General features: G+C 38.4%; 1 protein-coding gene and 1 non-coding gene across 2 annotated transcripts in view; one reads left to right on the plus strand and one right to left on the minus strand.

The window, feature by feature from the left end:
• WDR64 (WD repeat domain 64) overlaps nucleotides 1–25,168 on the minus strand; it is a 138,686-nt gene that overhangs the window by 54,917 nt on the left and 58,601 nt on the right. The window contains exons 10-13 of the mRNA XM_072732890.1: nucleotides 21,526–21,665; nucleotides 7,605–7,731; nucleotides 4,181–4,329; nucleotides 1,929–2,052 (exon numbers count right to left, since the gene is read on the minus strand). Coding sequence (XP_072588991.1) covers nucleotides 1,929–2,052; nucleotides 4,181–4,329; nucleotides 7,605–7,731; nucleotides 21,526–21,665 — 540 coding nt within the window. The remainder of the gene's footprint in view (nucleotides 1–1,928; nucleotides 2,053–4,180; nucleotides 4,330–7,604; nucleotides 7,732–21,525; nucleotides 21,666–25,168) is intronic.
• On the plus strand, nucleotides 22,910–23,019 carry LOC112923589 (U6 spliceosomal RNA). Its single transcript, XR_003235722.1, has one exon. It is a non-coding gene; the product is annotated as a U6 spliceosomal RNA (small nuclear RNA).

Here is a 25,168-nt window from a genome sequence, read left to right on the forward strand (position 1 = left end):
TGCTGATGTGTTTGAAGACTTTTGCTCTTATTGGGTAATAAAACATTTAAGAGAACTCCAGCAGGTAGAAATCTATCAACTTTTGAGTTGTTTCATTGGTTACAAGGAAGGAAATGCAAAGGGGATATTGAGTTTCTTGAAATCTTACTTTCTTTATAATTAACTTAGGTCATTCAATTTACGGAGCTTGATGAAGGGGCCAGGAGGTGTGATACACAGCATGGATGTTGAATGGTTGTTTCTAGATCATCACTCTGTGTAGGAGTCCTCTTCATGTGGCCACCTCAGGTTTAGAACCCAGTGGACTGCTCCTCACAGCTCTTTTCTTCCTTCATTTGCCTCTAATCCTACACCTCTGCCCCCAGCTTCTGATCCCCCAGCCTACTCCTGCTAGACATCCAGAATATTCTGTGTTGTTTTTCTCCCCTTCACAACTCCTGTCATTTGCTCACAACATCATTAAACACTGACTAAATTCTCCCTCTATTGTCAGTATTGCACGAGGAGCTGTGAATGCCAAGTGAACAGACATAATTCCTGCCCTCAAAGACTTTATAGTCTTGGAGAAACATAGTCGTATAAACAATTAAAAGAAGCAATGCTCTTATTCAGTCCTGGATATGTGGACCACAGTGTCACAGCCAAATTTCCTGCTACCTTATGACCTTGGCAGTCAGATTTAACAGGTCAGAGGTCAGGGAGAGGTACTGCTCAGGTTAGGTGGTGGGTGGGTGGGAATGAGGTGGACTGTTGGCTTGTGAGTAGAGCTGCTCTGAGAGTTAGAGAGAATCCTACTTTCCAGGGTATCCTAGGATGTTCCAGCATCTTTGTCAATTACCTCTGAGGAGGACAAATTGCCCATGTTTAAAGAAATTCTAGGCCCTGGCACTAACAATGAAATATGACTTGCTTGCATGAAAACAATACTATCTTAGTCATCTGTATGAATTGCTAATGCTTATGCCTAATAACAGTTGTGTGCATTGCTCAGAATTTTTATTATAACTAATTTTAATATGTATGTAGAATGTGCTTATAGAACAGTGAGACTGCTTTCTGAAGAACCGTCCCTCATGCACAACAGTTACATATCCTCACATCCCATCAACTTAGCATTCATGATTTCACTTCATGTGTATTGTTGTCTCTTATACTTTAAAAAAATCAGACTTTCACATCAGGATGTTCACTCATCCCACCAACTGGCTTACAAGCAAGAATTTCTTTAGTGTATGTATCCCTAGAATAAATAAACTATGACCAGTGCATACAAGTTGGTCATATTGTCTAGATAAAGTAGTTCTTTCATGGGAGGTCAGAGCAAGGTGAAGTGAAAGTTGAGGTAGGCTGGAGTGCTTAGTTCCAGAAAGTTCTACTCAGTGCTCTATATATAGCATGAGGAGGAGCAAGTGATGTAACACTACCTGAGCTTGACATCTTCTCAAGTTTGACATGACACCCCCCCCCCCAAGGAGCTTTGATTTATAAACAAATCCAGTATACAATTCTAAGTGTTATATAATAAAGTGGGCTGGATTTTGTCTGGTCCCCAAACCTACTGGCAGTGAAAATATTATCAGCAAGCACTAAATCTAATATCCATCTCTTAGCTGGTGGTACCCAGAAGTAAAAGGACAAGAGGAGTCAGTGCAACACAAATAAGTCCCATCAAAGGTAGAATGAGATATGTGTGACTTTTGCAAACATTAAGGCAATAATATAAATGTGATGTGAGGTATTGATATATGGACTTTGATACCCATTACAGAAGAGCCTGCTGATTTTCATTCAGGCAGAGCAGTCTCTGGCATGCTGACATATTCCAGCCTGATTCATGCTCTCTCTCTAACCCATATAACTAATGAGTTCCTAGCACAAATTTTCAAGGCACTAAAGCATGGAAGTCATATTCTGGATATGAGTCTAACCATTACATGCTCCTGTGGCAAAAAGAAATCCACTTTCATTAATAGCTGCAGAGGTCAGCTCAACATTGAAGCCATGAGGGTCTAAAATCTGGTATATTTGGAGGCCAGTCTCGAGTTCCCAAACCTGTAGTAGAAAGAATAAAAAAAAAAAAATCAAATTATCCATATACTGTTTAGCTCTTACAGAAATTTTATAATATTTGAAACAGCCTCAAAATTGGTACTATGCTCTTCTAAAATCTTCCTCAATGTTCTGCCCTGAATGTCAGTTTGATCAAAGAAAGTTCTAAAAGATGCAGTGCCATCTAGTAGGTACCGTGCTACCCTGGAGTATGTCTGCTGCATATGTAGACAGGCAATGACTATTCCAGGTAGCCCTGGCTGCAGATGAAGGAGCCAATTTTGCTACTGTAAGCAGGAAGCAAGATTAGCAGCAAGATCGAAATTTAACAATTACAAGTATGACGGACAAAAAAAACATCAAACTGGATTCATTCCCTGTTGACACTCATCCAAATTAGTCAGAAGTCACAGGATAGAATCTGTGGTGAACAGCATGGCATCTAAGAGAACCCTGAGGAAGATGTTCACGGACCCTTCCAAGAAGTGTTCTGATTAGGGACGTGGGCCTCACTCTTAGGGGGAGAGAGAATGACTTCAGAGAAGGCTGTCTGTATAATCAGGCTGGGTGTAATCAGAACATTCAGAAATGTGTCAAGACACATCATTATCTCTCTTCAGAAACACAGTTGAGGCTCTAGACCTTCAGCCTTTTGGTCTAAATCTCTCCTTTGTGGATCTGCCATGCTCACATGTAAACTAGACTGTCAGTGAGTTATGAAACTGAACTGGCAACACAGAACGATTGCCCTCGAGGTACGTGGGGCAGGGGCAGCATAAGCAAAGGGCCAGAGAGCTGAAAGACAGTGGTTGCAGCTGGAGTCAAAGAAGAAAGACAGGACGAGAGGGAGCTCACAGAATCATCTGGAGGCCAACCAAGGGCCACTGACTGATCTGAATGAGGCCAGTCTGGCCCTAGAGCCCACATTCTCAACCTCTGAGAGCCCCCCCAAGTGCAGACAATGTCCTCAAAAGAGAAGAGAAATGAGTGACACTGCCTGACTAGGTCTCAGAAGTCATCCATTTCCTGGCTTGAAGTATGATCCCTCTTCAACCAATGTCAAGTATGAAAACTCACCTAGATAAATTCCTTTCCTGCTTCTCCCCTTATAAGGAAGACATTTCCCCCCTAGAGGTCAGTATTTTGTGAAAACGGAGTTGATATTAGTGTTACTTCTCCTTTACTTATTCTGTAGACATTATCAGAGCTAGGTGATAATTAACTGAGCTCTGGAGATTTGGGCTTAAGAAAATCTCCAGCGGATGAGCACAGAAGGTCAAAGATCCAGAGGGGATTTAAAGGGTCTCCAAAGAATGTTCACTATTGCTCCAGATGTCTCCTTTTGGAGAGCGTACATGAAATAAAAGGATGACCCTCTGAGGAAAACACTGCTGGCCATCACTGCTGGATGGCTTCGGTGATCATAATTACAGATGCACTTAGGATGGCTGCGTACCCTGGCTCTGGGGAGCATGGTAATGACAGGGCAGTGGAATACAGAGGAACAGACACGGGTATCTACATTAGACAAACCTGGGTTCACATCCCAGCTACAATGCTTACTAGTTATGTGATCTAGGGCAAGTTGCTTAATCACTATGAGTCTTACTTTCCTCATCTTTAAAATGGACTCCTTTATCTGTCCACAAGGAACCAATGTGAAGATTAAATAAGAATCATGAATTTAAGGCACTTGTTACATATCCTGAACCTATAGGGGTTATACTAAACATTATAAATTCCTTCCCCTTCCTTCTTAACATATCCTCTGCTCAGAGCTTGGATTTAAAAATTATCTATCATCTATCTATCTATCTATCTATCTATCTATCTATCCATCTATCCATGCTAGCTCTCTTTCCTTAGTATATTTCCTTTAAAGTTCCTTTCTGTTAGCAAAAACTAGCTTTATTTATTTATTTATTTATTTAAGAATGCAGCTTAATAGCAAGCAGTCTGAGCTGGCCTAAAATACTTGTTTTTCATGTGTTTGTGAGTCCTTAAAAATAGCTCTACTGTCAAGTCTCATCTTATGTACCTCTACATTTACTTAATCACTCAAAGACTTATCCATAAAAAGAGAAAATTTTGCTTTGCCTTTTTTTTTTCTGAAGAGCCAATACATACTCACCTTAATGATGGATTCAGAACAGATAGTAAGTACTTGGTGAAAATAGCTGTTGTAAAGCATGACATTGATTTCTCGTTCATGAGTGTGAGGAACCTGTTTTGTATCTTGTACCATCCTAGTTAGAGGGTACATGTCCATTACACTAGATCCTGGAACAGAAATAGGAATCTCACAAATATCCAATATTAGAAGTTTTAAATCACAAAAGATTTTTCCCAATCAGTTGTATTTGGAAACAACTCATTGGTGAGATTAGTAATATCAATTCCTAGGATACCTAATGGGATGAAGATACACTGATTTTCTCTAAAAGCATTTTTGATAAATAAAGCCAATGTTATTCAGCAAGAGAAAAGCATTCATTGAGGGCTTCATTAATTTTTAAGTACAGGCCATTTGGATTCATTGATATCCCTCTTTTCAGTGATTCCTGTTTTTCTGTTTGTTTTTTTTTTTTTTATAGTCTGCATTTTTCCTTCTTTCCTTCTTAAGAGTGATTGCCACATACCTCTCCATCTGGTGTATAGTAATCACAGTGATGGGTGATGGTCAGCTTTCTACTGCAGGTTAAACTTCCATTTAGCGATTAGAATTTATTGTTAGACTTTTCCGACCAACAAGTGATAAAGCAGTCTGTAAACATGGTCTTATTGAATGCAATGAATGAGAACAGTTACAAGCCAGTGCTTGCAACATCAATATTGAATAAGATTAATTTCTAAATCAACATGGGGAAGTAGATGAAGAGTGGGTATTCCTTATCTTCATAAGGGTGCTGGTTTGGTTTTACAGGAATACCACAAATGTTATTTAACTCTCAAATCAACTATGTATTCTGCTTCAGTGTAATGTCTAGAAATATAAATAAGAATCTCTAAGTATTTCAAAGATCAAACAAAATGAAACTTCTCTGTTTTATTGATGTGGAGATTAAATTATCAAAGGTCAACTCTGTGTATTGAGTTTCTCATGACTTTCCAATTGCACCTGTAGAATATGATGCCCCAGGAGCTACTAAGCACTTTCCTGAGGCTGCTTAAATTTTAAGATAGAATCTGTTCATGTGTAAAGAAGGACTTAAAAGGTTTCTCTGGTGATATTTCTTAGTTCAAATATTCTTTTTTTTTTTTTTAAAGATTCTACCTATTTATTCATGAGAGACACAGAGGCAGAGACACAGGCAGAGGGAGAAGCAGGCTCCATGTGGGGAGCCCGATGTGGGACTCTATCCCGGGATTTCAGAATCATGCCCTGGGCAGAAGGCAGGTGCTAAACCACTGAGCCACCCAGGCGTCCCTCAGTTCAAATATTCTAATATGGAAATATGAGAGGAATATGGTAGCCAGATAACCAATACTAGGAGCTTCCTGGTAGATCCTTTAACATCATATTGTGACTAGCTTTAATCAGAACTGACATCAACAAAGCTAGATACACTTATGAACCAGTGGTAATTCTCTACAGTTTTAGCTAGTTATACTACTGCTATGGAAACTATGCAGTTACAGAGAAAGAATGTGGTTTCAAGAGCCAGATGCTTTGGGAAGGAATCCCAGCTCTACCTTTTTCACCTAGTGGGGTTTTGTTGTTATTGTTGTTGTTGTTTTATGAGAAAGAGAGAGAAGAGAGAAAAAAAGCAAGCAAGCAAGCAAGGGAGGGGTGGAGGGGCAGAGGGAGAAAGAGAGAATGCCAAGTAGACTCCATGCTAAGCACAGAGCCTGACATGGGGCTCAATCTCACAACCCTGAGATTGCAACCTGAGCTGAAATCAAGAGTCAGACACTTAACCAACCCAGCTACCCAGGTGCCCCAAACCTGGTGTTTTCCTACTAGTCAGTTGAACTGTTTAATATTTAGTTTGTCATTTTAAAAATAGGATAAGTAATAATTTCTACTTCCTGTGGTAGTTGTGCAGGCCAAATGAAATAAAGTACATGAAAGTACTTCATAAAAGAACTTTACAAAAGGGAGTTGTTGTAATAGAGGAATAATACAAGTAACAGTAACAATAACAATACTATATTCTACAAAGCATTTCCAGAACGCAGTCTTGCTGTCATTGCAGTTTAGAAGATAACTGTGGCAGCTTCTTTGGAATCAAAGCACGAAGTATGGGAGATAAGCTTCATGCAATTCTGATATCAAATTGATGGTTGCAATCAATGTAAGTGATACACGGAGCTGTATATTTTGTAAGCAAAGCACTATCAGAATTATTTAAAATTGAGGAGAAATCTTGATTATCTGTTCCTCCTCTTTCTTCACTACTTCCTCCTCCTCCTCCCTCACCTCCTCCTTTTCCTTCTTCTTTTATCTTAATACTTGAGTCCTTAGTAACTCTGGTGATAAATGGATTGGAAATGCTGAGCCCACTAATCCAACATGCAAATGGGGGCACTAGGAGAAAATATGCTTGCAGTTATGAGTATGTTATTTTTGGAGGAGCTATATAGAGAAAGAGTGCTTATACCTAGGATTAAGTTCTGTTTTACAGGGTGGGAAATTATCTATCAAGCATAAAACGCTAGTTTACTCCTACTCCAGAAAAAAAAAAAAGGAAAGTTAAAAATAATTATATGCTCCACTAGCAGAGATAGCACCGATTTCCCAGCCCTAATTAATCCCACAGGAACTCAGAACAGGTGGTCAGTGAGAAAATGCTTAGGAAATGCATCCTGGGCTGGTGTTCCAGAAGGAAGAAGTATTGTTAACATTGTTCATTTTTCTTCTAAAGCCTGAAGGCATGCAGATGAACAGCATTTAACCTAAATGCCTAGCAGGATCCTTTGTGTCTTTAGAAATCATGTTTTCAAGAGGCAACAATAAATGGAGGTAACAAATATGTTGGCATCAGGACTGTGGATCTGTCATTTGGGACTCTATCCTCTCTCTCCACTTTACTGTCTAGAAGCAAAGGCAGGAGAGAGGGTTAGCACCTTCTAACTAACTGTCTCATTACCAGAATGCATGGGGCTAAATTGCCTCACAGAAGAAAAGGGGCATTGATGCTGGTGGAGCCCCTCAAAGATGGTTCATATTCCAGCTCCCAAGAGTCAAAACAGAGCTGGCTTTGTCTTAAATGCAACACATCACATCCCACTCCTTGCTTTACCCAAGCCATCTTCTTAGGCTTAAGAACTTAGAGCGCTGACCTGGTCTTTTCAAAGAAGTACAATCACACATTTTTATCTAACTTAGTGCGCTGACCTGGTCTTTTCAAAGAAGTACAATCACACATTTTTATCTACCCAGCCCTGGAGAGACGAGTGGAACTGAATTACATATCTACTGTGATGAGTTACAGTTTACACATTCCCCTTCTCCTTTTGCTTTACTTCTAGTTAGTGCTCAAGTGCTAGTTAAAAAAAAAAAAGGTTAAAAGTCTAGATATGAGTTTTGTCTGCCATGAATTGGGTACACTTACCTGTAATAAGCATGCCATGATTGGAATCATAGACCATAGAGTAAATTTGCATGTCTCCTGGTCCTCCGTGGCTGTCATGGAAGACTTGTAAGAGTGAAAGAGTCTGTATATCCCACACCCTGAAAACCTGTGAGAATAAAGAACACAGTTCACCACTTTTACTCCTTAGTTCCCCACTCAAAGCTATGTAGGTGAAGCATTTTCAAAGTCTGCAGTATGCTCTTAAAAACTTGCATCAAGTATGATTTATGTGACAAGCGTACATTTGCCAAACTCCAGTTTGGTTCTTGTTTCAATTACTGTTTGTCAATATCAGAGAAAAATAGCAGCAGTGATTAAGTTTGCTTAAAGGAACTGGATTTTTCTATCATTACAGAGCAATGTAATATTTATTATTCTTTAAGAATTTGGAGGACTGATCACTACTTACAGTTCAAATAAAGCCACCTTTCTTTCTACACTACTGGATTGGAAATTAGATAGAAGACCTATTTGAAGTGGAAAGTTTCAAATTGCTCTTTTATGACTTAAAATGACAAAACTTCGGGACATCTAAGTGGCTCAATTGGTTGAGCATCTAACTCTTGATTTTAGCTTGAGTCATGATCTCAGGGTTGTGAGATAGAGCTCTGTGTTGGGCTCCATGCTCAGTGTAGAGCCTGCTTGAGATTCTCTCTCCCTCTGCCCCTCCCCCACTAAAGCTCGTTCAATAAATAAATAAATAAATAAATAAATAAAATCTAAAATAAGAAAAGGAAGATGGAAATCTTATTAAATGAGGCTTTTAAGAGCTTCCCCCTCCTCCTGCCCAGGGATGTAAGAATTATAGAAAGCAGTTTTTAGGGATGTATTAGATACAGTAAGAGTTGGGGAAATAGGTTATTTAAGCTCTCCTTTGAGAAAGGAAAGAACTATGTAATTACTCAAGTAGCATTTGGCTTGATATAAGAGAATAGAAAGAACAATGAAGTACAAATACAGAAAAGTAGGTCAAGTTTACCCCTTTGTCACTTGAAATAACTGGTCTGTCTTAGTCTTCTTCATTATTCTGTTTTGTAAGCAAGTTATAGTGTGACTGAATTTCAGAATAGGTGTCATTTAATCAAGGTGGCATTTTTTTTTAGTATGCATCCTTAAGTAATATTTTTACTTTATAATAGATATTATTAACCTATTAAATTGGAATATTTGTTAAGTAAATGAGTGATCATTGTAGAGCTAGATATAAAACTTTAAGTAGTTTTGTTAACAGGGAGATACTGACCTCTTATTTGAGATGCTTGTTATTGAGTTAAATGAGTTCAAAACCTCACTGTTGCAAAAGCAGTTTGATTCTTATATGTAGGAGCAAAAGGATGTTTAAGTCATGTGATTTAGGGAACACTGGTAAGGAGTTTTGCCTCAAACGCAGATCCTCGGTAGGCCGGGATTACTCAGAACTTGCACATTTGGAAGTTACTTCCTTTGTTCTAGTAACAATGCAAATTTGGGTGAGTAGCTACATTGAACCTTATCAGTCTGTTGTATCACAGGGTAAACAAGTATAATGGACTATTTATGAATTTAGGTTCAGAGCCCAGAATGAGAGACAAGTAGAAGAACGTAAAAGTAGAATCTAGGATTGCCAAAGAAATTTACCTCTATTCAAATTGGTTCTGATTGTATTGCTTTATCTGGGATGCATTCACGGTTGGCAGGTTTTTTGCCATATATACATGCTCTGAATTGTGCTCGCTGGAAAGAGCAAGGGATGAGGTGGAAGAGGATTTGGGTTTCAGTTCTAGCACATCATTTAAATTCCCGAAGCCTCAGCTTTCTTGTTTCTAGAACAGACTTACAACACCAGCACTCTGTTCTTCACTCAAATGCTATGAGCATGTTGTAAACTCTGTAATGTTTCTATAGAATAATACTCCTGTTTTCTGTTTTCATATTCCTCTCTTCTTCAGTGTTGGTGCTTTAGGTATTTCATGAGATTTTAGGGACAGGGTGACTGTTGGGCTGGCAGATCCTGCTGCACCTGTCCTCAGGGTTTTCTGCTACCCTCCCCCACAGGTCGTCTTTGTTACTGTCAAACCAAACTGCTCCCCATTTCCAAAACCCTCCTTCTCATTCTGGTCTCTGTGCAGGCCACGTACTTCCTATCACCTACCATTCCCTTTCAACATCTCTCGCTGTGTGGTTACCTGCTACTCCTTCCTCTAATCTGTCAGAAAGAGAATTAAGGAGTCACAGTTCAATAAGTTTATGCCTTGATATGCCATTTCTTCTCAAAACACAGAGAAATAGTAAAGAATATATATAAAAAAAGAAAGCAAAAAGAAACAGCAAGTCTTCAAAGCAAGACACATACCTCTACAGATCCAAGCAAGAGACACATACGAAGCAATGAAGAGGCTGCATCAGAAGGGCGTGCCCTGGATCTGACCTGCAGGGGCAGCAGGAGAGCAGCCCCCAGACAGACGGGAGCAGAGGCACCTCAGTGCTCCATGGCAGAGGCCTGCAGGAGCTCTCTAGTCCAGAACAGTGAGACTGAGCAGCTATTGCTTCACTTTCATCTGGAGGTACAGTGTTTAGAAAGGCTGTGAGGCTGTGAACCACTGAGGAGGACATTCCCTTCTGACCAGGAACTAAACCAGAACTACTCTGGCTCAGGAACCTGACCAGTTTGTAGACTGGAGCCCAAGGGCCAGGTGGGGGGAACGTTACAGATATGGAAGAGTGAGCCTAGAGACATATGTAAAGGAAACTATAATTTTTAGAAAAACTTAAGGGAGGATATCTTTACGAACTTAAGAGTTGAAAAACATTTCTTCAGTAAGCACAAAAAGCATGAGCCATAAAAGATTGGTAATTTAACTAAATTAGAGTTAAAAATGTCTGTTCACCCAAAGCGACAGTCACAAAGCCACAAAGATAGAAGCAGGTCCAATGTTCATTGGCCAAGTTGGATAAATATGAACTAGAGCTATATGTAATAAGTGGATAAACCTCAAAATATAGTGCTGAGGGGAAGAAAGGAAATTTCAGTAGGATTAACTCATAGAGAACATAAACATGCAAAATAAGGCTATACATAGTTTAAAGACACCCAAATATGTACCAATGGTATAAAAACATAGTACTTGTTCTAAGTTGAGAAATCTAAAAACCCCTCTCCTTTAGACAACTTCCACTGGTCATTTTTCTAATTTAGATGTCTCACCTGTAGATGCTCATGATCCCTGTCTATATTAACAGCAATTAGCAATTGTCATATTGCTATGACATAGCAATGATATAAGGCCACTAAGTGGCCTTACTACTAAACTATAACTCGCTTGAGGGAGGAACCATGGACTATTTGACTGTTTCCCCAGTGTCTTATGCCTTCTCTTTAGTTAGGTTGGTTATTTAGCTAGCTTTTGGTCTGCTTGCTTGCTTATTCTCTGTCTTGGTCCAGGACCTTGAAGGAGTTCACAGAGGTGCACTGCATAGACAGTCAGAACTTACACTGTAATAGGATAAATTAATTCATAAATGGGACAGCATCAGGAAACATCATTCATTGATTCTGTTTTTAGGTGGTCTTAATATGTTAGCTACTTTGGAGGAAAGGAGAGGAAGGACATTAATTAGGCTGTGTTAATTCTAGTCCTCTTCTCTACTCATTTCGTTCAGAGGTTAACAGTGTTGCTGTGGTATTAGTGCTTCAAAGCCTGAGAGACAGAATGTAGCCAGGTCAGGCCAGGAGGGGGTTAGGAAGGGCACAGTGTTTCGGAGAGAGAGTGAGTTGCTATAGAAAGAAAATTGGAGAGGACAGGTGGCTTCCACTAAAGGAGCCCTGGGATACACAATAGAGTATTTATAAATCAAATATTAAATATTACGTATGTGTATAAAACTTAAATTACAAAAAAATTTCACCTTCTAGTAGCAGTAAAAATAATGATTTCCAAACAAATTGGGAATGCAGGAGTTAGGTGGAAGGATTTTTTTAAAAAAGACTTTATTTATGAGAGACACACAGAGGGAGGCAGAGACATAGGCAGAGGGAGAAGGGAGAAGCAGGCTTCCTGGAGGGAGCCTGATGTGGGACTCGATCCCAGGACCCTGGGATCACAACCCGAGCTAACGGCAGATGCTCAGCCACTGAGCCACCCAGGTGCCCCAGAAGGGTTGTTTTTTTTTAACATTGGGATAAATTCAACTGAAAGGCTGCAAGTCTTTGAGGATAAAGTTACCATTCCCCAAACATCAAAGAGAAGGAAAATAGAAAGCCCTCCCCTGAAGCTTTTTTTGTGAGGAATAATTAATAAATGATGATGAAGTAAAAACGTTTTAAAACTTTACATGTCTATGTGCCAGGAGTGAGGATTGTTTTGATTTAACCATTTCCTGACTTTTCTTGCAACCTCGATACCAATCGCTATTATCCAAATGTATTAATAAAGTCTCTTTTTGGGGGGGCCTGGGTGGCTCAGGCAGTTAAGCATCTGCCTTCGGCTCAGGTCATGATCTCAGGGCCCTGGGATTGAGTCCCACATCGGGCTCCCTGCTCAGCTGGGAGTCTGCTTCTCCCTCTGGTCCTCTCCTCCCTTCCACCGCAGTGCTGTCTCTCAAATAAATTATTTATAAAATCTTTTAAAAAAATAAACAAAGGACTCTTTTTTTCCTTTGGTGAGTATTATAGAGTGACCTAGAGCAAAATGTCTGATATGTAGGAGTTGGTCTGAGATACATGAAAAAGGATTATAAAAAGGTGCAAAACTAACATGACACACACAATTCCTTATATAGCAAATAATTCTAGAACTCTGAACTAGGTGCTACAGAAGCAAAAGATCAGTAGAACACTATTGCTGTTCTTGATCAGACCCTCATCTGGTCAGGAGAGTATATACAACACAAGTAATTATCACACATTGTAAGAGTTATTTGAATAAAAGTTTGAACGCTAAAACTTACATTGGAAGAAATCTTTAGAATTGAAGTATCATGGAAGGAGGGACATGGGGCATTCAGCATTTTTGACTTGTCAAGGGAATCTGGGATTTTGCTGGCCTTCCTAATTTTACCCAACAACTACAAGAGGTTAATTAGATTTTAGACACCAAATGAATCAAATTAGGGCTACATGATTTTAGACTGGAAGAGCCTGAAGATATCTGATATTATGACACTTTTGAGGGTTGACATAATATTATAGACAAATACTGTATTTGAAAAGGGGTATGTTTAACGGTGCAGTACAAATGGTAGGCATCCAACCTTACTTGTATAGGGAACTCACCATAAAACTGCATTTTTTAAATTCTTACAAATAAGAAGAAAAATTTTTTTGCCATGAGGAACTAAAAGTGTTAATTTCGTTATCTTCTCACATTTTTTCCTGTGTGATAACTGGCAAACAGAAATGAAATGAAGACAGTCAGCATGCCTTTTAAAAATTAACTTTTTAATTACCAAGTTATTACATGTGCCTAGTGGAAAATTTCAAATGGTACCAAAGCCAAAGTCCCCTTTCCCACCTACCCCCTCCTTCTGGGTTCTCAATTCTACTTCTTAGGTTAACTACTGTTGGTAGTACTGCCTCTGGAGGCAGACAAGCTCAGTTGAATCCTCTTTCACCACTTACTAGCTGTGTGACCTTGGGCAAATCACTTAACATCTCCGAGCCTTAGTTTCACATTTGAGGGAGATTATACCAAAACTTCTCTCACAGGATTGTCACAAACATTAAATGAGATTGCAAATAGGGGCATCTGGGTGGCAAATTGGTCGAGCATCTGCTTTCGGCTAAGGTCATTTTCCTGGGGTCCTGGGATCAAGTCCTGCATCAGGCTCCTAGCAGGGAACTTCTCCCTCTGCCTATGTCTCTGCCTCTTTCTCTGTGTCTCTCATGAATAAATAAATAAAATCTTTAAAATTAAATTAAAATTAAATGAGATCACATATAGAAAGAGCTTATATCTATATGAGGGTACATTTAACTACTTAAATTTACTTCATTCATTTTTGCAGCCATTAGGCTGCATAGGATTCTGTCGTTTGAATACTCTGTAATTTATTCTAATTAGTCCCCAATTGATGGAGTCAGATTTATTTCCTTTATTTTCATTTAGTAAAGTAATAGTGAAACTTCTGTATAGGTAATTTTGTATAGTAGTCTAAATATACCTGTTTGATAAATTCCTAGAATTTATGTCAAAGGGTATGAGCATTTTAAGTTTTGTTAGGTTGCCAAATCAACCTTACCTTTTGAGAAGATTACAATTTTGTGACTTCCTGATTTCAAGTTGCAAAAACAGCTTTCACAATTAGCTCTAGTTCTCTAGGAGAACTGAACTTGATGTTTTTATCATTACTAGGTTTTGCCATCAAAGATTTTTAGCATTTTGCCACATTTACTCAACTAGATTTTTGACTCCTTGTGGGTGGAGATTACATCAAAAGATGTTTAGGCACTGGGCAGGATACAATATGAAGCACTTAGCAGGGGCTCATGTATTGATTGATTTATATTAACGCAGGCGGGAAGTCAAGATTCCTAGTAGGAGAGCTCTGAGATACAATCATTTTACCAGCCAAAGAACGATGGCGGGCTTTTTCAAGAATTATATTTACTAAGAGATGAAAATTAATGTCCATAGTATACCCAGGTAGTTACCTTAGGTAGACTGTAGTGAATCTGTACATGTGTCCATGCAAATGTGTGTGTGTATTTGTGCAAGGGGTCTGAGGTTTCTGAAAGCTGATAGGAGTGTGGGTGGAGCAAAGAGGAAATAGTCTCAAAGAGCAAAACTCAGAAACATCATGGCCCACCTAAGCAAATTCTCAATGACAGCAAAGTGTCCCAGATTATATAGAGAACAAGAACCACAAATGAAAGGAAGCTTCACGTAGGGACTGGTGCCCCAATGTCTCTGTTGGCACATCAGCTCCCATGGCTTGGAACCATCTTAAAGATGGTTAGTGAGCTCCAGACCTGGGGCTCCAGACTGGAGGAAAACAAAGCCAAGACATAAGCAAAAAGCTTACTTTTTTGCCTCAGACTCTTCAAGTTGAGTATGACTCCCAAAGCATGTGCCATCACCTTGTTTCTCCTAGTTTGTACTTTTTCTTCATGGGTCACTTACATTTTATTAGCTCAAGGTTCCTAACACATATCTTCCTCAGAAAATAGTCTAATAGTCACTCTGAGGAAAGAACTAAGACAAGTAACTCTTATTCTTGAGGATGTTACAAATCACAGCTAACCCAAAACTAGAATGTCCCAAGCAGCAAAGGAAGGACAGAGGGTGGCAAAATGCTGGGAGTAGTAAAATCCAGCTCTCAATCATGGATGCTCCCAGTTTTCCAAAATGTAAGAAAAAACAACTGGAATTTAAATCATATATAATAATACCATACAAAAAGAAAGCATAAATATAGAACTAAAGCCAGAAAATAGTTCTGATTTTTACAACTTAAAGGTAACACATTTTGGGATGCCTGTGTGGCTCAGTAGTTGAGTGTCTGCCTTTGGCTCAGGTCGAGATCCTGGGGTCCTGGGATTGAGTCCCACATCAGGCTCCCTGCAGGGAGCCTGCTTCTCCCCCTGCCTGTGTCTCTGCCTCTCTCTCTGTCTCTCTATGTCATGAATAAATAAATAAATGAATAATCTTTAAAAAAAAGTAAAGGTAACATATTTTAAAGGGTCAGCTTTTCTTCCTCTCCCTAAGTCTATTTCAAGCACCCTCATTTCTTACTCACCAAAGAGAGACAAACTCCATTTTTCTCTTGGTGAAGGCTTCATGGAGGATGTGATATGTCACTGAGTTTTGAAGGATGACTAGAATAGCTGGGTTATAGGATGAGAATGATTGTAGACAATGGCAGGAAAGCATGGAGATTGTGGGGAAGAGTTGCGTGAAGTTCAGACTATCTGAAGACAAATAAGTAGCAACAAAACTAGAAAGGTATCTGCTTCCTGACTATGGAGAACCTTAAACACTAGAAAAGAGAAATTGAACTTTATTTATAAGGCAAGAGGTGAGGTGCCTTTGCAGATATGTAAGAAGATACTTACAAGGTTGTAAATGGGTTAGAGGATGATTAACATGACAGTGTAATATTTGGGTGGTGGAGAGATAGGAGAGAAGTAGGAAGACCACAAGTGACTTCTAATGTGCCTCCTTCAAATGGGCGTCTGTCAGTGGGTCTGAACCAAGGTCCTAGTGTGGGGGGGAAGAATGAAGTGCCGGATATGAGAAACGTTTCAGATGGGCCAATGGATGGTGTTGGGGAAGCAGAAGGTTTAAAAGTGACTTTGAAGTTGGTCATGGTTTGGTGGAAAACATATATCATTAACAGCTGGAGGAAGATCAGAAGTCAGAAAAAGGAGATTTGAAGAGGAAAAATAATTTGGTTTTAGAAAAGCAGAAATTTTGTAAACGATAAATAAGAACCAAATGGTCTTTCAAGAAACCTTGAAGATTGAGACACTGAGCATAAGAAGAAGAGAGATGCTGGCTGATGAAAGAAGGTTCTGGATGAGGCAGTATTCAACTAGGAAAACAACAGCAGGGATTCGATTCAGGAAGTAAGAGAAATGCTTGTCCTTGGGTGGGAGGAAAAGAAGGGAAAGTAGCAAAAAATACAGAAAAACACAGAAATCTTTTGAGGTTGGAGAAGATGGAAGTTAATGAAGTGACTTGACATTCTCAAGGAGTAGTGTCAGGGGTTCAGGGAGAGCAGAGATTTAACTGTCATGTAGACTTGACAGGTACTCAGCATGAGATGAATATAAATGACTGAGTGGCAAACCGTAAAAGACTCTTAAATACAGAGAACAAACTGAGGGTTGTTGGAGGGGAGGTGAGTAGTGGATGGGCTAAATCATAATGGGGGATTAAGGGGGGCATTTGTTGTGATGAGCATGGGTGTTATATGTAAGTGATGAATCACTAAATTCTCCTGAAACCAATACTACACTATATGTTAACTAACTTGCATTTACATAAAAATAGAGAGATTGATCTATACAAATAAGAAATAAATAACTGAGTAGCATCAGAAACATGGATTTTTGGAAAGCCTTCTCCCAACCCATGCCACAGACCACACCCATAATCTACACCTGTGTGGCCACAAAGGAGATTCAGTACCAAGGCAGATAGATCAACACAAGTCCCATCCCCACTATGGAGCGTGGAGAGCAATTGCCTTTCTGATAACTGCTGACGTTTACTGAGGACTGGGTACATACCAGGCACTGTGTTGTGTGCTCACTTGCTCCTCTCATTTCATCTTCACATCAGCCCTATGAGGAAGGTACTCTGATAGCCTCTTCTGTGATCTCAAGTAACTCAGCCAAGGTCGCCATTTGTCACTTTCAGAGTCAGATCTCATTTAGGTTTGCCTGATTGTAGAGGCCATTCTCTTAGCCACACTGCCTGGAAGCAGGACAGTAGCATCATCTTCACTTTGGATAATATCTTAGACACGGTTGGCAGTAGGATGGCATCCAGCCAACCTGCAGGCCAGGTTGGCAACCCCTCTGGTTTGCTCTGACGTTATTCGCCTGGCACCTGATTTCAAGGACATTACTTCTGGCTCCAAAGCACACTCCCAGCCTTGTCAAGCTTCCCCCTTTCTTAGGCTCCCTCATATCACTTCCAAAGTGAAAATTAAAAAAAAAAAAAAGCAACTGTTAACCCATCTGCAATCTGTTAGAAGTCATCAAAGCACATATATTTCTCTCTTTGGCAGAAAGAAGAAAAATAACCTTTGCAATCTAGGCTCATGGTTGAGAAAGTTGCCAGCCATGGTTCCCATTGGTTTTATTAAGGAAATGAAAGGAAGTTTTTATTTCTTCCTGCATCTGTCAGTGTTCGTCAGCTCTTCGGGAGCAGCAGATGTGGCACGGTGGTTAACACTTAAGCTCTGTGACTAGAAATACAACATTAGCCATTGCAGAGGTAAAGAATGTCCCGCTGAAATGTCTGCAGAACTTTCTGCAGGAAGTTTCTGCAGACGGCAAGGTCTGCAGGAGGAAGGATGAAATTTGCTTTAAGTAGGCATGTGACTGGCTGGAATTTATTAAAACCTGAGGTGATGAAAGCTGTTTATGAAGAAATTTGAAGAAATGTTAGATGTGTAAAAACGTCTGTTATTTTCACTGTTATGAATGATGCTCCCACTACTAATGGTGATGACAGTTCAGCCAAAGCCAAAGCGTATGTGCCTTGTTTGCTCTTCTTTCTGCCTCAATTGCTTGTTTCTCAGATCTTTGAGGGGCCGGCTCCTCTATCATTCAGGTTTGCACTTTCATGTTCCTCTCCTCAGAGGTGATTTTCAGTCACAGCACATGATCGTGTTTTCTATTCATTATAATACTTATCCTGCTGTCTTCCAGTTTAATTGCTGCTTTGTCTCTTCCCCTCAAATGGAAACTTCCTGTGAAAAGAGGCTTATTGCCTCATTCAGCATTCCCTTTCTGGAACCCAGAGCAGCACCTGTCACATAGTAGATGCTCAAGAAATAAATCCTTTCTGAATAAGTCATGAATGAGCTCATTTAATCTTTATAACAACCCTGTGGGCAAAACTACATTATACACATGGAGAAACCCCGTGGAAAGATATTAAATAATTTGTCAAGTGAAGCTGCTGGGATGCTTCAATGAGCATCATGTTAATACACTCATTACATTTACAAGAAATTGGAAAGCTGATCTCTTGTGTCTGTTTACCTCTGGGCGTGAGTGGCCTAAATGTTTGCTAGAAAGATATCTTTGTTTTCTCTAGTTTCTCTAGATGGGACTCCAGGTCTCAATTCATAACATGGTTTAATTTTAGTGCCTCAAAACCTTCACTGTCTTTCCAGTACCATTAAAATTTCTTTTTAATTTGATTACAATTAAAAATAGTTTCCTTACTACAAAAGCAATGCTTATTTACTGTTAAAAAATGGATAATAAAGGAAAGAAGAAAACACAAAACAGAAATTTTTTAAAAAATTTATCTACAATCATGCACCCAGGTAATCATGAACATCTTGTTAATCACCCCCGGCAATGTAGAATAGCCAAAGTTAGATTTTTAAATGGGTTAATTTTGGAGCACCTGAGTAGCTCAGCTGGTTAAGCATCCAACTCTTGATTTTGGCTCAGGTCATGATCTCCAGGTCGTAAGATAGAACCACACATTGGGGTTCTCACTCAATTATGAGTCTGCTTGAGATTCTCTCTCTCCATCTGCCCCTCTTCCTCGCTCTCTTTTTCTTTCTCAAATAAATAAATCTTCAAAAAATAAAATGGCTTAGTTTCTTACGTACTGTTTCATTTTATTTCACATAATATATTACTTAGATATTTTCACATCATTGTTCATCTATAAGTCAGTATGATATTTCTATTATGTAAAAGGATACATCATAACTCACTGATAGGGGGGACAGGGCATTGAAGGAAGCGGGGTAGAAGGCACAAAATTCCAGGTATAAGATAAGTAAGCACTGAGGATGTCATGGACAGCACGGTGACTGTAGCTGACAGACACTGCTGTGTGGTGTGGAGGGAAGTTGTGAAGAAATGAGAGTTCTCATCACAAGGAAAAAAATATTTTCTTTCTTTCTTTCTTCTTTCTTCTTTCTTTTTTCTTTCTTTCTTTCTTTCTTTCTTTCTTTCTTTCTTTCTTTCTTTCTTATGAGATGGATGTTCACTAAACTTCTTATGATTAGCATTTCACAATAAATGTAAGTTCATACCCTAAACTTGCACAGTATTGTATATCGATTATATCTCAATAACACTGGGAAATGAATATGTAAAACAACTTCCTGAATCAAAGCCTTATTTTTAGATTTTGAATTTCTCATTCTCCTTCCCATTCCTTTTTTCCTTCCTTCCTTCCTTTTTTCTTTTTTTCTTAAACCAGTGTAAGTGTGCAATGAACATCCTTTTAGATAGATCTTTGAGCACTTATCTGATTATTACATTAGAATCAATGCCTATAAGTTGTTTGCCAGTTATATCCCAAGAGCACAGTGTACACATCCCTCCTCTTTTTCTTCCCTCCTGATTTGTGAAAATTTTTGTGTGAGGATCTTATTCCAGTTTCTGTCATTTTTGCTGCATTTTTGCCTGCTTGCTATCAGTCTTTAACCTTTTAAATAATGTTTAGGGAGACTGTGTGGGGTTGGGACAGATGGGATTGGCTATATTTACCACCAGGTAGCTATGTGACCTCTCACAAGTCACTTAGGTCTCATTTGCTTTTTTATATGCAAAACTTGATAACTATTTTATAGGGTTGTTAATAGCATCAAATGAGTTTGAATATGTACCACAGTGCCTGGTATTTGGTGAACATTTGATAAGTGGTAATTATTTTTTAAATATTTTATTTATTTATTTGAGAGAGAGAGAGAGAGCATACATGCACACATATGCACACAGGTAGGGGAAGAAACAGAGGGGGAGAATCCAAAGCAGACTTGGGACCCTGCTGATCAGGACCCTGAGATCATAATTTGAGCAGAAACCAAGAGTCAGATGCTCAACAGACTGAGCTACCCAGGTGCCCCAATAAATCTTAATTATTATTAGAATTCCCAGGAAGTTTGAATGTTTGGGTAGTCATATTAATTTTTTCTTTAGCCACAGGTGTTATATTTAGCAGTTATCCTAAGGCTATATGAATATTCACCTGTATTTTCTTCTGGAAAATTCTAGAACTTCTATGTTTTTTTTTAGTATTTTACATTTACAATCTTTAGTATATATGGGATATATTTTGTGGTTTATTATGAAGTGATCATCTGATTACATATTTTTTCCTTATATGATTAATCACTTTTCCCAACATTTAATGAATGAACTATACTTACTCACAGATTCAGAGTGCTACTTTTATTATATACAAACTCCCATACACACATGAACTAATTTTTGCCTCTTCTCATGGATGTGTCTAACTAGTTCTGCGTCAACTACTGCTTTGTTTTATTTATTGCAGCTTTAGAATATGTGTTACTATCTGACAGGGGGAAAGAGGTCAGCTTATAATGATATTTTCCAAAGCTTCTAAGATATTCTTGTATATCAGTATTTTTACATGAACTCTAAACTTGGCAAACAGATGCTTAAATAACCATACATAGCATTAAAAATAGCTTAATTGGACGGAGAATACCTTCTACAGAACCATAGCCCCATGCAGAAACACAGCATATCCCTCTGTTCATGTTCTTAAATAAAAGTGCCTCAGGAAAACTCCATAGTTATCTTAATATTAAGAATGAATATTGCATAGTAAGGTTATTTCTAGGTATTTCACTTTTTTTTTTTTTTTGCTCTTTGAATGCTATCTCTTTGACCATTGTGGTTACTGCTCTTATGTAGAAACGTATTTTTTAGAAATTGCTATTGTCACAAGCCTCCTTACTAACTTATCTGCTCTTAAAATTTCAAGCTGATTTTGTGTCAACTGTACTTCCATTTTAAAATTTTAAGCTGATTTTAAAAAAATTTTCAAGGATACAATCACATTATTTGCAAATATAATGATTTAATCTCTTAGTATCTAATATTTGTAACTCATTTTTTCTCATCTGAATTCATTGGTAGGACATTTAAAACACTGTTAATGACATCCACTATGCCAGATGCCTCACGCTCTCTGTCTTTGCAGAAAATGTCCTGTCTGCAATGGGAGGGCGGTATTGGCTCTCTTCCCAGTGCTGCCTTCCTTAACGCTTGTCTTCCAATGTCCTCTTCCATGCGCCCTCCTCAGCAGAAACGGAACAGGACCAAGCTCATCACTTCCTTCTCCACACTGACAATATTTTTCTCAGTGACTAGCAACTATTTCAGTCAAAGACTGTATATGTTCTAGATTTTTCAATAGTTCATTTTAGGGAAAAAGTGGTTGGTTTCGTTTATGTTGTTTTCTGTTACCTTTGAAGAGGAAAGGCTGATGATGTGTTGATCTTTCTCATTCATCACGATCTCCATGATGCTGAACATGTGCCCTACTAGTTTCCCCACTGGCTTGGTGCTGATGTTGGGATGCCACAGCCGGAGCACCTTGTCATCTCCTGAAAAGGAGGACATGGGGGGATTATTCGTTTTCTCAGGGAGCAGCTGGTCAAAGTTTAAAGAGTTCCTTTCACTCCCTCATATCCTTATCACTCTTCTAATATCAAACTACAGCTTCTTCCAGGATGCCCTCTGTGATTAGGAAGAGGTTAGCCTTGCTTTGAAGCTGCTTCCTCTAGTCAAGGCTGTTTGGGAATAATTGTATTTACACACACAAATGTGAATTCTTATAAATATTTTATGAGTCCATTTCTTGATTCAGTATTTCCCACTCATTCATGCATTAATGTATTATTTATACTTTATTTACTTCTCAAAGTATCTTAGACAGCTGTTCTTTTGTTTTCACACTCAGAGGAAGAGGAAAATTGCACATAATCTCTACCATTATAACAAATCAACTGTTTCCCTGTCTCCATCTTTCCTTCTAGCACGTACCCATAAGCACATATAATTTACATGTAGTTACTGTCATAACACACATACTATTTTTTAATTGTTAAAATCATATGGGTACACAGTAAAATATTTAAACAATATAGAAGGGTATAATTTTTGTCAAAAATGTCTTCTTTCCCCTCAGAATCCCTACTTCCACTCCATATAGGTAATCACTGTTAACTTTCCCCCTTTTCCTCTTTCTTACAAACAAACTTTTTATTGTCAGAATTAAAAAAAACACTTTCCATTCATATTTAAATACTTCGAATATTTTCAGTAGGTATTTAGATTACCATTTCTCAACAACAAAATCACTATCACTTTTATTTTTGATATACGCATTGAAATATATTATAAATGTTGCTAAAATACAAAATCATTGTTCTTAAAAGGTTTTTTTTTAAGATTTTATTTATTTATTTGACAGAGAGAGAATGAGAGCACAAGTAGAGGGAGCAGCAGATGAAGAGGGAGAAGTAGATTCCCTGCTGAGCAGAGCCCAGACAGCGCTGGATCCCAGGACTCTGGAATTATGACCTGAGCCAAAGTCAGATGCTTAACTGACTAAGCCACCCAGGCACCCCTTAGAAGGTATTTTTACCAAGAAATCGCAGCATGCTATTTTGAGCAGAGAGAGACAGATCAAACCAAAATTTTATAGAATGGGTTTGTCACTTTGTTATCCTATGTGGGGATTGCAAGGCAAGTCCCTTTGGGTTTTATCCAGTTTTATTGAGATATAATTGATATACAACATTGTGTGAGTTTAAGGTGTGCAACATGATTATTTGATGTAAGTGTAGTGCTCGCTTCAGCAGCACATATACTAAAATTGAAATGATACAAAGAAGATTAGCATGGCCCCTGCACAAGGAAGGTATAAGTATATATTGTGAGGTGATTACTACAGTAAGGTTAGGTAACACATGCATCACCTCAGGGTTATCTTTTTTCTTATCATAAGAACTTGTAATATTTGCTTTCTTCATAACTTTCAATTATAAATACTATGCGTACATTACATTCCCTAGAACTTGTCTTCTAACTAGAAATTTGTACCATTTTTAAAATACAAATTTTCAATATCCAATATAATTAAAATAATAAAATATAATTAATATACATGCCCACCATTTTTTTGGAATTTTGGAGGACCACAGACCCACACCTTCATAATTATCATTTTGGTTGCTACATCAAAATTTCCTACCATTTGTCTATCAATAAATGTTCTTGCTAATTCTAGTTTTTCACGTTATTTAGCAACACTGCAATAAATAGTTATTTGTGGGTTTTTTAATCTTTTGGACATACACACTGAGGATAAATTTTCATATTGTTAGATTGCTTCCTAAAATGGTCGTACCCTTTTCTTTCTCCTCTTTGAGTATTCCAATCCATTCTTTAAATTGTAACATGACTGTACCTCCAAGAATATTTCAGATTGTCTTCATATTCTTTAAAACCAAGTGCCACTGCCTATGTGCCCCCTGTCCCTGGCATCTTTTATAATTATTCAATTTTCTGTACTACCCACTTAAAAGCAGAATTTCTTTTTTATTATGCTATCTCAAGTGTGTAACCCACGGTAGGAGTTTAGATATTTATTGAAAGTTCACAACTTGGGATGCTGAATCCTAGCTCAGAGGTTTAACTATCTAGTGGCACAATAGTGGGAAAACATGTACCCAAACAAAAACAAATCTTTGTTGAATGTTTACCTGACTCTTTAATAAAGGTCAGCTGTTTCATTCCAGAGATCCTCAGGGCCTGGAGTCTTAGTAGAAGCAGCCTGAAAAATCTCAGGGCATATCTCTCTCTTACTTTCCATTTCTCTGGCAATTGGTATGGATTGAATTGTTTCCCCAAAATTTGTATGTTGAAGCTCTGACCCCTAATGTGATGGTATTTGGAATGAGGCCTTTGGAAGATAATTAGAGTTAAATGAAATTATAAGAGTTGTGCTCTAATGATGAGATTAGTGTACTTATAAGAAGAGACCAGAGAACTTGCTCACTCTCTCTCCCTGGGGGGATATAGTGAGAAAACAGCCATCTGCAGGCTCGCTAGAGAGCTCTCACTGGACACTGACCATGCTGGCACTTTGATCTTAGACTTCCAACCTCTAAAACTGTAAGAAAATAAATTTCTGTTATTTAAACCCTCCAGCCGGGCAGCTCCGGTGGCGCAGCGGTTTGGCGCTGCCTGCAGCCCAGGGTGTGATCTTGGAGACCCTGGATCGAGTCTCACGCCAGGCTCTCTGTATGATGCCTGCTTCTCCCTCTGCCTGTGTCTCTGCCTCTCTCTCTATCTCTCTGTGTCTCTCATGAATGAATAAATAAAATCTTTAAAAAAAAAATCAAGAGGCAGATGTTTAAAAAAAAAAAATTAAACCCTCCAGCCTATGGTATTTTGTTATGGCAATCTAAGCTAACTAAGACAACCAAGATATTTTAAGAACTATTGTCAGTGAGTAAGTGGGATATTTTTTCTTTCTTTCTTTTCTTTTCTTTCTTTTCTTTCTTTCTTTCCTTCTTTCTTTCTTTCTTTCTTTCTTTCTTTCTTTTTTCTCTCTCTCAAGATATTTTCTTAAATTTAAAACTTCTATGTTATCCTTACGAAGAAGAAGAAAAATATCTTGAGAAATTACTGTACACTTGGCATTTTGCTAGATGTTGAAGGTACAAAACAATTCTAGATACTGACCCTACTGAAAGTCTTTTTCAGAAGACCAAAACTTATACTATTCCAGACTTAGTTCCAGCATTTCCTTCCTAATGCTGTCTCTGATCACTGTTCCCAGCCTCAGGTGAGGTTAAGGCTTCTTCCCATTCTGAGAGTATTTTCTTCAGATTTTGTTTATAGCCTGAACTCTATTCAATTATAGTTGTTTGCATAATTATCTGATTGCCCACTATCTGGTGAGCTTTATATTTCTCATCTACAGCAATTATTGACAAATAGTAAGTGCTTAGTACATGTTTGTTAAGTAAATAAGTTGGCTAATAGAGTCACTCATGAAGTGTTTTAAAAATCCTTATTTTGGGAAAGTCTACCTTGA

This window comes from Vulpes vulpes, chromosome 13, assembly GCF_048418805.1.
Source record: "Vulpes vulpes isolate BD-2025 chromosome 13, VulVul3, whole genome shotgun sequence".
NCBI lineage: Eukaryota > Metazoa > Chordata > Mammalia > Carnivora > Canidae > Vulpes > Vulpes vulpes.